Source organism: Lepus europaeus, chromosome 12 (assembly GCF_033115175.1).
Source record: "Lepus europaeus isolate LE1 chromosome 12, mLepTim1.pri, whole genome shotgun sequence".
In the NCBI taxonomy this organism is placed as follows: domain Eukaryota; kingdom Metazoa; phylum Chordata; class Mammalia; order Lagomorpha; family Leporidae; genus Lepus; species Lepus europaeus.
In genome coordinates, this window is record NC_084838.1 from 47604340 (window position 1) to 47617036 (window position 12697).

General features: G+C 43.0%; 1 protein-coding gene across 3 annotated transcripts in view; it reads right to left on the reverse strand.

Moving 5' to 3' along the window:
- Positions 1 to 12697, reverse strand: part of TEK (TEK receptor tyrosine kinase) — a 128531-nt gene that overhangs the window by 57957 nt on the left and 57877 nt on the right. For all 3 annotated transcript variants that reach the window (XM_062208122.1, XM_062208121.1, XM_062208120.1), the window contains exons 3-4: positions 2379 to 2489; positions 1392 to 1544 (exon numbers count right to left, since the gene is read on the reverse strand). In XM_062208122.1, coding sequence (XP_062064106.1) covers positions 1392 to 1544; positions 2379 to 2489 — 264 coding nt within the window. The remainder of the gene's footprint in view (positions 1 to 1391; positions 1545 to 2378; positions 2490 to 12697) is intronic.

A 12697-nucleotide genomic window follows, 5' to 3' on the forward strand; every position in this document is an offset into this window, starting at 1 on the left:
ACTGTCTAAATGAAACAACTGCTTCCTTATAATTGGTCTCTTTCATGTTGGAATAAAAGGAGATGGCTTCTCCCAAGACAAGTTCACGTAGCAGTAATGGTTAAGCCTGATTTTGGAAGCCAAATCTTGCAGTTATGCTATCAAAAGCCCTCATATTTTTGCTTTTATAAGTCACCTGCTCTGACATTTAGTAGATGAGAAGTCAGGACAGTATAAATAGAAGGAAACAGCTCATCCTACATGAGCAGATTCTTCAAGTCAAGCTCCAACAACCCTGCCTATAAAATACTTTGTTATACTTATACCACAGAGGTGGCTTAGTATGGAGTCTAAACTAGATGAACCACATATTGTATACTTTATCATATTACTGCAATATCTACGTACATTTGTACTTGCTCTGATTGGGCATTACCCAAGAGCAGGGGTTTATCTTGTTATCCTGTATTTTCAACACCAACACAATTATTGGCAGAAAGATATAACCAACACACTTTATTGGATGAACAAATAAATGAAGAAATACAATGCCAAGCAAATTAAGTGATCTTCATGAAGTAGTAATACCAATCATTAGAGGGATGGTGGAGCAGCCTAGCTATTTAGACATGAAGACCTGAATATTTAATGTCATGAATACCCAAAAAAGCTGGGGGAAATGCAGGGAAAATATTTTGCTTTCTATAGATCAAATTCCAGCAAGAATTACTGGTGATGGTTACTCCCCACTTCAATAGTTACAATGGAGGGGGGAAAAGCTTTCACCTGCTCTAACTCTTCCATTTTTCAAACCTGAAAATTAGAAAGTCAGATTGAAGAGGCAAATGATTCAGAAAGTATGGGATTTACAGGCAACCTAACTAGATGTTTAACTTGATTTAGTCTACCACAGCAGGTCCAACTCATCCTCCTGTAGCAGACAACTTTAGGGACATTTCCATGCCTGCTGTCTTTCTCATTTTTGTGAGGGTGAGCTCTCTATACAAATACCAGCTCCTAGTCCCTGTAACTACAGTGTGGCTCCACCCTCATCTGTACCTCATTGGTCCAGGCGGGTGAATTCTGACAGATCTTAGGCCAATCTGATTCTCTATCCTGAAATTCAAAATTTGGAAGTAAAATAAACACTGTCTAAGCCAAGTTATGATAAAGGCAGCATCCTAGCGAGAAAGTCCACCCTCCCTCCACTGGGCCCCAGATCTTCCCCAGAGCCTGTCTTTCCTGAAACTTGCTTACTATCTTTCCTATCTATTTCTCAGAAGTCCTTAATACCCTTTCAAGCAATCCTTAGTTTCTGCATAATTATAGGGTCTAGAGTCAGTTTCTATTACTTGCATCTAAAAAATCCTAGCAAGTACACCATCACTTACAGTGGCCTCTCAATCACTTACTCCGGACTATCAGCCTGGTGAAGGCCGAAGTGAAGAGGTTTCCTCCTATGTACCTGGCCGAGTACACTCCAGCATCCTGGGGCTGAGCATGAGGCAGGTGCACTTCTAAAATATCGGGTACTTCATGCCGGGGCACCGAATGGATAAAGGAACCTGGTAAGAGAGAAGAGTGAGAACAGGTCATACTCATAGCTCCTTGTCTGGCCCTTCCACTTAACCAGCTTTGCCTGACCTGATAAAAATGGCTCTCAAATACTAAGTGTGTGAGAAGAATAAAAAGACTGAGCTCTCCCAATAGTCAGGAAAGGCACAGTGACAGAGCTGATAGGTTAGTCTTTGGAATCTGCCAAACACCTGGAGATGGAGGTGGTATAAGTTTTTAATCTTCTACAGGGAGAGATCAACAAAGAGGGGCAGGTAAGCAAGTTTAAGTAACTGTTACCTAAACAACGACCTTGGAGATACCTAGAATCACAACGTCAATAACTTGAACCTGGACGGCTTATCGACCAACAGAATTCGAATGGTCCCTATAAATATTCCACTGGATCAGGCAACTGCCCCCAGATGATATCAAATCATAGCTAGGATCTTGACAGATTTCAATTACACAAGTGGATCCCCAAAACTGACATCACTGACATTTCCTTAACCTTGTAATCAAACATCCTCTCAGTTTACATAGTGAATCTGGGACCCAATTTATCACAAATGATGGGCCTTTCAGTATGTATATAGACCATGTACATTCATGAATCTTCAGTATGTACATATTCAAATTTATAAATAAAATATGAATCTCTAAGTAATGAAATACATTGTGGAAGAAAGCTTCTATCATATCATAGGCAGAATCCGGTAAACTTGCATCATCACAGGTTTACTTCAAACACTTGCCCCCAAGACAGCAATAGAATGATAGAATATGTCATGTATTATCTAATGTCTTACATGATAGTGCTGGAATGAAGTATAACACATACTCACCATTCTTGTAGATCACTGCATCTTCTTCTTTAATCAATACCTTTTTGAAAGATATATTCACAGTATCTCCCTTGTCCACAGTCATAGTTAAGGTAGCTGGTAGGAAGGAAGCTTTAGAGAGAGAAAGAAAAATACCAAAAATGAGGACACACATTCTCCCCAGGAGCAACTGAACTTACAGCTTCAAAACATGAGAGTTGGCACCTGCTAGGAGCCAGACAGTTTTCAAGACATGAAAAACACGGGGCCTGTGCTGTGGCATAGAAGGTTTAGCATCCACCTGGGGTGCTGGCATCCCATGTGGGCATTGGGTTGAGTCCCAACTGCTCCACTTCTCATCCAGTTCCATGCTAATACCTGGGAAAGCAGTATAAGATGGCCCAAGTGCTTGGGTCCCTGCACCCACGAAGGAGATCTAGAAGAAGCTCCTGGCTTCGGACTGGCCCAGCTCTGACAGTTGTGGCAATTTGGAGAGTGAACCAGCTGATGGAACACCTCTCTTTGTCTCTCCCTCTCTCTGTAATTCTGACTTTCAAGTAAATAAATAAAACTTTTTTTAAAAAGACATGACAAACATGGTGGTTAATGAGTTTTACTTTTCTTGAGATTATGTACCTTTTAAAAAATCTGATGAAAGGCTTGGTCATTTCCTCTGGAGAACTTCAAATATAGGCATATGTAACACACACACTATTTTTCCATGTAACTGGTGAGGGGAGGACTTTGTGTTTATTAGTATCTACTATCACATTAACTATGTGATATTAACTATATTATCTGTGAATCTCCTATCCTTCTCTAATCCCTACCATGGTTCCTCAAAGTAGAAAAGAGGAGTATGAGTAGAATATGAGTGGAAAGAATATTTGCCAAATTGCTTTTATTTTGATCCTTTTGTGTTGTTGTTCCAAATAATTCTAACTGCTTTAGAGTCTTCTGGGAATTTGTCAAGTGGAATGGGCACAGTGCTGGATTTATTGCTAATGGCATAAGTATTAGAATACTAAAGAATCAAGGCAAGGATAGAATCCAACATCTTACCTCCTACTTTTATCTTTTTTATAGAAAGCTTTTATTCACTAAATATAAATTTCTTAGGTACAACTTTTAGATTATAGTGGTTCTTCCCCCCATACCTGCCTTCCCACCCCAAAACCATCCCACCTCCTATTCCCTCTTCCATCCCATTCTTCATTAAGATTCATTTTTAGTTATCTTTATATACACAAGAAGAACTCTACACTAAGTAAAGATTTCAACAGTTTGCACCCACACAGAAACACAAAGTGTAAAGTACTGTTTGAAGACTAGTTTTACTGTTAATTCTCATAGTACAACTCATTAAGGACAGAGGTCCTACATGGGGAGCAAGTGCAGAGTGACTCCTGTTGTTGACTTAACAATTGACACTCTTATTCATGACATTAGTGATCACCCGAGGCTCTTGTCATGAGCTGCCAAGGCTATGGAAGCATCTTGAGTCCACAAACTCCGACCTTATTTAGACAAGGCCATAATCCAAGTGGAAGTTCTCCCCTCCCTTCAAAGAAAGGTACCTCCTTCTTTGATGGCCCCTTCTTTCCACCAGGATCTCTTTCACAGAGATCTTTCATGTGGGTCATTTTTTGCCTAAATCATGTACAGATGAACTGACATGTACATGGAATTGCAAATAGTGGAGGTATTCTATATCTGGCTTATAAAATCACAATTGATTAAAAACCTCTACTCTGTCAGGTTAGGAACACAATATTGCTCGAGTCCCTTAGCTTACTGTACAAGATGAACTAAGTCTTTTAACACCTTCCCATCCACAACAGTTTCATTTTCAGTTTTAATTATACTCTGCAGAAAGCCACACTGTGGAATATGGAGAGACTAACTTTATCCTATTTTTTTTTTTTTTTTGGACAGGCAGAGTGGATAGTGAGAGAGAGAGAGACAGAGAGAAAGGTCTTCCTTTTGCCTTTGGTTCACCCTCCAATGGCCGCTGCGGTAGCGCACTGCGGCCGGCGCACCGCGCTGATCCGATGGCAGGAGCCAGGTGTTTATCCTGGTCTCCCATGGGGTGCAGGGCCCAAGGACTTGGGCCATCCTCCACTGCCTTCCCTGGCCACAGCAGAGAGCTGGCCTGGAAGAGGGGCAACCGGGACAGGATCAGTGCCCCGACCGGGACTAGAACCCGGTGTGCTGGCGCCGCAAGGCGGAGGATTAGCCTAGTGAGCCGCGGCGCCGGCCTTATCCTATTTTTTTTATGATTGCACAAGCCATTGTTAAAAAGACAGTGCAGGCCGGCGCCATGGCTCAACAGGCTAATCCTCCACCTAACGGCGCCAGTACACCGGGTTCTAGTCCCGGTCGGGGCGCCGGATTCTGTCCCGGTTGCCCCTCTTCCAGGCCAGCTCTCTGCTATGGCCCGGGAAGGCAGTGGAGGATGGCCCAAGTCCTTGGGCCCTGCACCCCATGGGAGACCAGGAGAAGCACCTGGCTCCTGGCTTCGGATCAGTGCAGTGCGCCGGCCGCAGCACGCCGGCTGCAGCAGCCATTGGAGGGTGAACCAACGGCAAAGGAAGATCTTTCTCTCTGTCTCTCTCTCACTGTCCACTCTGCCTGTCAAAAAAAAATTTTAAAAAAAAGACAGTACATATAATTTTTCTTAGCATGGAGGGTAGGAGAGAAGGAAAATAAACTAAAGGCATAAAATGAGAAAAAGAAAGGCCTGAAGAAAATTATAAGGAAAAAAAATATTAGAAGTCATGTCAAACATGTGAAGACAGAAGATCTATGGTGAATTCAGATCAGAAAATCTCAGATTTTAGAATTCTGTACTGTTTTCATAAACTACACATTTAACATAGTCACACATAAGATTGAGAATAAAGGGAAAAATATGTGAATAATAACTAAAGAACTGATATTTATGTCAGTTTTCTAACGCAGGTGTTCAGCGCAGCGGTTAAGTCACCTCTTGGGACACCCACATTTCACGTCAGAGTGCCTGGATTGAGTCCCAGCTACTTTATTTCTGATGCAGCTTCCTGGGAGACAACAGGCAATGGGCCAACTGCTTGGGTCACTGCCAACCATGTGGGAGACCCAGATTGCATTCCAGGCTTTTGGCTTCAGCCTGACCCAGTCCTGGCTGATGCAGGTACTTGGAAAGTGAACCAGTGGATGGGAGATGTCTCTTCATCTGTCTCTTTCCAAAAAAATGAAAAAAATGTTAAGGTGTTTTTCTAAAGCCCCCCAAAATATTTAGGGATAAAGATGGCCTTCACATGATGATGAAGAGGGGAACTATTCACCATCTTCTAACATCTTGTTAGAAGATGTTATTCACACATTCTGATACAGAAGATATAGTAATCCTGAATTTGTATATGCACTTAACAAAGTTTCAAAACTCACAAAACAAAACCTGACAGAATTAAAGTAACTGACATAGCTATAAGCTTAGCAGAAAATTTCAGAAATCGATTAATCACACAGATTGAATATTACCAAGGAAAAACATAAGATTTTAATAGCAACTAAAGATCTGTTGACTATTCATCGAACTTGTCCCCAGTTATAGAATGTATGACATTCTCAGCATATCACCTTCCAGTTAAGCCACAATGCACACATCCACCAATAGCAAATTCTCACCAGAATGTCTCTGAATTAGAAATCAGTACTGGAACCTCTGTACCTCATGGTGTGAGTTCCTATAGAGTTTCAGCCCAGGGCCACATGTAGAGAATCAGACTCCCGTGGATGACCTGGTGGTGAAACAGCTGCTCGCTGTGCCTCAATTCTCTCATCTGTGGTTTTCTGAAGGGTGGCTTAATGGAGATGGATCAAGTACTGTGCACACCATTGGCAAAAAATAGCTACCCAGTGTGGGAAGAAGACGCCTCACAACCACCCTCAGAAGGGCTGAGGCTCTTGGTTTGTCTGCTGGTTTTCCTCAGCTCTCACTGTGCCCGCTGACACCTGCACAGTGCCCTGTCAGGACTCCCCCGCGTGACCACATATGTGAATGCCTTTGGTGCAGATACTGACCTGGGATAAACCCAGAGGGGCCATGCTGCAGATCGAAGGCCAGTGTGGGCACTGTAGTCAGACAGTCCTGGGCCTGAAGCCCCCTTCTGTCCCTTACTGGGCCTTTCCAAGGAGCTACTTCACCTCTGCCAACCTGCTTCCTCCTCTGTAATGCAAAAATAATGCCATCCACCTTAACAGTTGTGAGGAATACTAAATTACACAAGCCAGGTCCTGAGGTGCTTAGAAGTCAACCATCTTCAGAAATATAAGTGACCACCAACACTGCTGTGCTAACATCTGGAATACGGACAAAAGTGGTAACCTTCTCAACGGCACTAAAATGAACCAGCCTCGGAGAACAGGCAGGCAGAAGAGGTGGGAGGGGATCTTACAGGGCTCCTCCTCATTCCTAAGGTGCTCCATTGAGCCATCCCTAACGTGCGGCTCTTGCTCTCCTTAACATGCCCCAGGGCCCCTAGGAGAACTTTCTCTGCCTGGTCCTCGCTCCCGTTTCTTTCCATGCAGTTTGTTTATACTTTGTGCCCCTTCATGTGAAGATTGTTTAGTTGGCTGTGGGACCTCTCACACAGCACTGTATTCTGAAAAGGAACCGAGATCTCCCAGGAGGCTCAGCTCCAGTATAGCTTTTCCCCTCTGCTCTGTGGCTCTATTATTTCAGACTTGACGCCTTTTAAGCTCCGTGTTTTCTTAGGGGCACCATCACACCAGAGATTCACTGCTGTCCAAACTGTTACCTCCTGCATTCCTATCTCCAGGCTGATTGTTCTCTGCCGAGTACTGATGAAGGAGGTCCAGACTTCACGTTCCTCCAAGTCACACAGGAGCCTGGGCTTGTATTCAGTAGACATAAAAACGTCTGTGACTTCACAGGATTGGAAAAACCATGAGCACCTTTTAGTAGTGCCTACTACAACACAAATCACACACATTCCAGCTTCATCACATTCCTGCGGGATAAGCTAAAATTGTCCTAATTTTACAAGTGAGGACTGAAGGTACAGAAAGACTAAGTGGCCTGTTCAAGATCACAAAGCAAGGACAAGGGAGAGCTATGATTTGAACTGGCGAGCTTGGTTCCAAAGGCTGTCCTCAATTATGTAATGTCAGCATTCAAAGAGGCTTGAGGCTAAATACCTCACTTTATTAACGGTATTGCTGAGGTCTAGGCTGCAAGATGACTTGCACAAAACCATCAGCAAATAACGGACAGAACTTAACTAACACAATTCACTGATTTCTTAATGGCTAGAGAATAAAGTGGATAGTAGTAAGTTCACGAAAGATACTTCTCAGATGACAAACAACTGAGCTAAAGGCTATGTCCTTTGAACATCAGATAAGTACTAAGGGTAATAAAAAGGGTAATAATATCACTTTATGTAATTACTGTACATAACATTAAAAATAGCCCTGTAAGACAGTACATCACAGTTTTCTCTCCTAAGAGATGGAGTTGAGGACACTTAAGTCACTTACTCATGGCCTCCTAACACTGAATGTGTGAAAGTTGAAACACAAGTTCAGTACTTCTATACTCATTCCACAACACCAGGTCTCCTAGTTCATTCTCCAGGCCTGCATCCTTAGCAAACACTTCCAGCCATTCTGAAATACATCCAGCTTCTCCAACAGAATTCATGATCTCTTATATCCAAGTCATGAGTTTCCTTCCTCCTCTTCCATCCTTTTGCCCTATCCCTCACTAGTCCTGCTGACTCCTCAGTCTCCATTTGGATGTCTCCTGGGGCCTCACACAACCCTTGGAATCCAGCCACCCTCCAAATACTCTGCACTTCCCCAGCATCACCGTCCTCATGGTGTGATGCCTCTACTAGTCCAAGTATACCAAGAAGGGAGGGTCATCTCTGCTTGGAAAGGCAACCCAGGCCTCTTCTGGGATCAGGCCTGAGCTTAGCTTCCCAGGCCCAACACTAACTGGCTAAGTAAATGCACCTACTACCATAGACATGAATCTTATCTGTTAATGGGAACTTAATAGTCCCAACTAGACATGCATTTGATAAAGAATTATATGATAGCGATATATGTGTATAACTGTTAAAGGAATGTCAGGTAAGTAATAACTATTCAGGAAATGTTAACATCATTGCATCCCCTATTTGTATTTGGCATAAATAGAAACTCAAGAATAACTGGAGAAAGAAAGAATAAATTAGTAAATCTTATAGCAAGATTCCTTATTTTCTCTGTGCTTATTTACATGTTTATTTGGGTTAATTTTTTTTTTTTTTTTTGACAGGCAGAGTGGATAGTGAGAGAGAGAGAGAAAGGTCTTCCTTTGCCGTTGGTTCACCCTCCAATGGCCGCCACGGCCGGTGCACCGCACTGATCTGAAGGCAGGAGCCAGGTACTTATCCTGGTCGCCCATGGGGTGCAGGACCCAAGCACTTGGGCCATCCTCCACTGCCCTCCCGGGCCATAGCAGAGAGCTGGCCTGGAAGAGGGGCAACCAGGACAGAATCTGGCGCCCCGACCGGGACTAGAACCCAGTGTGCCGGTGCCGCTAGGCAGAGGATTAGCCTGTTAAGCCACGGCACCGGCCTATTTGGGTTATTTAGATATACACAGCTCCTCTCCAGCTATTTCACAAATTGTATCTGGAAAGTTCAATGTTATTAATGCAAAGCTAGTTATCAAATGAACATAGAAAAAAATCCTATGAATGTTTCTTCTGATCAGTTATTCTAAAATAGATCTTTGAACTTGAAAATGTTTCAAATTTTATGTATAACTCCTTGCCTTAAAATGAAATCACCGATAAGGACTGAACAAACTGCTCTTGGTCATTTTGGATGATACCATTAATAAAAAAAACATTTTGGCTATTTGGGATGTATGAGCCAATTTAAGCTGTGTTTTGGCACATCTCAAATGGATTTTCCACTTCCTCCCCAGATGCACAAGTCAGCAGCAAGCAGGAATATATTGACGTTTATCCTATCTGCTATGTCCCTGGGCAGAGTTCCCATGTTTATTAAACTAATAGTGACACAAAGACAGTTTCGGGGTTCTCCTGGTTCACCATAGTGGACGTCACTTTCCTCCACTACATTCCCCCACTGGACAGTCAGTAATAGAAACAAAGTCAATTCACCAAGCACAGATACTATTATTGCTAAAATACAAGAGAGGGGCAGGTGTCCAGCACAGCACTTAAAAGAGGCTACTTGACACACCTGCAAGCCATATCAGAGTGCTTGGGTTTAATCTTAGCTCTGCTTCTGATTCCAGCTTCCTGCTAATGCACAGCCTGGGATGAGGCAGGTGATGGCTCAAGTACATGGGTCCCTATCACCCACATGGAGACCTAGATCGAGATCTCAGCTCCTGGCTTCAACCTGGCCCAGCCCACGCTATTGCAGGCATCTGGTAAGTGAATCATCAGATGAAAACCCATTCTTTCTCCCTCTCTGCCTCTTTCTGCTTTCCCGAAAAAAGTAAAAAAAAACAAAACAAAACAAAACAAAAAAAACCCTTAAGATTACAAGTTCTACAATTAAAGACAATTAATAGTCCCACTAAATTATCACTCCAGGCACTATAACAGTTATTGGACATTCACCATGAGCCAGATAATACTGTTCAACTTTGATCCTTGAGTGTATGTGGTAAAATCTCCAATTTTTTTTTTCAAATGAACAAAAGCTATTATTTTAATTAAGTAACTTGCCCCATCCACATCACTCACTCTCAGAGGTAGTCTCACCCATGTCTGATTGCATTCCCGTCCATACCTCTACTCTATGGCCTGGGTATTTTTTGGGTTTCAAGTGTAATCATTGTGCATTATAAAACAAGAACTCAATCAGACAGAGTTGCAAGCATTCAGTGAGAATGATACAATAAGAACAGTGCAGTGGTTATCAATACAGGCTCTGAAGTCAGATTGACATCGAATCCCATTCCCATCATTTTCCTACAGCTATTATGCACTTTATTTTGCAATATTTCACTTTACACAGGCTTTTAGGAGCACACCTACTATGTAGATTAATACACTCATGAGAACTAGCTTCTTGGTAGTATTATATCCAATTCACAGATGATGAAAAATGACACCAATAGAAGTTAAACACCTTGCCCAAGGCCACACAGGTATATGAGTGGTGGAGAAGAAATTAAAACTCAGGTGGGTGTGAATCTGAAAGTTGTCTTCTCTCCACTGTTGCTCACTATGCAAGTTTGCCTTTGTCTTACTTAATTACATTCAAGTTATCCATGCATTACATTTAACTCCCATTGTCCTGGCTTTACATGTTATTTATACCTTGAAAAGGATAATCTCGGGGCACACCGCAAAGGGGATGAGGGGACCTCACATTTCATTCCCATAAAACCATTAAGGCACAAGTCTCAAATCATCTCCATTTGGCATGTAGAAACATCAGCAGAACGACACCAGTCTTTATGCAAGTCAGATCCACAATGCCATGTGAAAAATAATAGAGCTGACTTTCAGCCATGATAGCTTTGGCACACCTCACATCCCTTTGTTCAACCTCTCTTCCCTCACCGCAGAGCTGCATTCCTGGGAATTTCTGTTGTGCACTTTTCCCATTTGCCCTGATGTCATTTAAAGGTGAATGTTATAGTTTTGCTAAGAAAACCCTTTCCTTCATTTGTAATGAATAGTGATTTTATCACCTTAAAATGAGTTAGCTGCCTTCAAATATTTTAATTACTACCACTAGCAAATTCAATGAAATATTTTCAGGTGGGTTCCAGCCAGAAGCCGATTCTAAATCTTTGCTTTTCAAGGTATGGTCCATGGTCAAGCAAATTCTCAATACCTGGGACCACATCTGAACTGCCAATATCTTAGGACTCTCCCTCACAACCTACTGAATCAGAGTCTGCATTTTAACAAGAACCATACATGCTCAATAAGCACATTCGACTTTGAGAAGCATTGATCTAACAACACTGCAAATTCTCAGATGAAAAATTACCAGTAAAACATGGGCCGAGGGGGACTGGCATTGTGGCACAGCAGGGCTAAGCCACTGCATGAGACACCGGCATCTCATATCGGAATGCTGGTTCAAATCCTGACTGCTCTGCTTCCACTCCAATTCCCTGCTAGTGTGCCTAGGAAAGCAGAAGAGGGCACAAGTACTTGGGACCCTGCCACCCATATGGGAGACCCAGATGCAGCACCTGTCTTCAGCCTGTCCCAGCCCTAGCTGTTGCAGCCATTTAGGGAGTGAACCAGTGGATGTAAGATCTTTCTGCTTTTCAAATAAATTTAAAAAAAAAAAAAAAAAGACATGGGCAGAAGCATTTCATGATAAAGGATCCGTTCTATAATTAAAATTTATATTCTCTAAAGAGCTCACAATTTTCAATATTGCATAGGGTGACAAATCCTCAGTCCTCAGCCTCTGTGTTTATGATGACCTTAATTTGGGAAGGAGTCCTCCAGTGTAGGTGATCACAGCCCAGAGGAAATGGCTGATAGGTGAGGGCCAGACCATTCCAGGTCAGCTCATTGGAATCCAGTCCCTTCTTGCCAGCAGATAGCATATGTACCACTGGAAGTCTACCTGACTGTTCAGTCCTGAGGGCATCAGGACACAAGCATTCAATAATTTTTTTTTTTTACAGGCAGAGTTAGACAGTGAGAGAGACGGAGAAAGGTCTTCCTTTTTCCGTTGGTTCACCCCCCAAGTGGCCACTATGGCCCGTGCATTGTGGCCAGCGCGCTGCACTGATCTGAAGCCAGGAGCCAGGTGCTTCTCCTGGTCTCCCATGCAGGTGCAGGACCCAAGGACTTGGGCCATCTTCCACTGCCTTCCCAGAGAGAGCTGGACTGGAAGAGGAGCAACCGGGACTAGAACCCAGTGCCCATATGGGATGCCAGCACCGCAGGTGGAGGATTAACCTGTTGAGCCACAGCGCCAGCCAATATTTTCAACACCATCTCCTACAAGTGCCATCAGATTATTGGACTAGACTTGGGATTTAGCTTAGGACCCACTTCTATTTTGGGAAAACCACTCCATCACATGACACTTCATGGTGAGAGGCAGCAAGAAGTAACAACCATCCTTTAGAAACAACCCTCAAGATCCTCCTGTAAAACCTTGTTGTTTTGCGAGCTCGGACTGGGTACTCGAGTGCTAGAATTAAATCATCATCCCAAGCATGGTAGCCTGTGAAGAGAACCCCAATTCTCCATCCCTCCATGTATTCATACTCTTTGCTATTTAAGTTTATTTAAGTTTGTAATGCCTGCCCAATCTGTCTCCAGG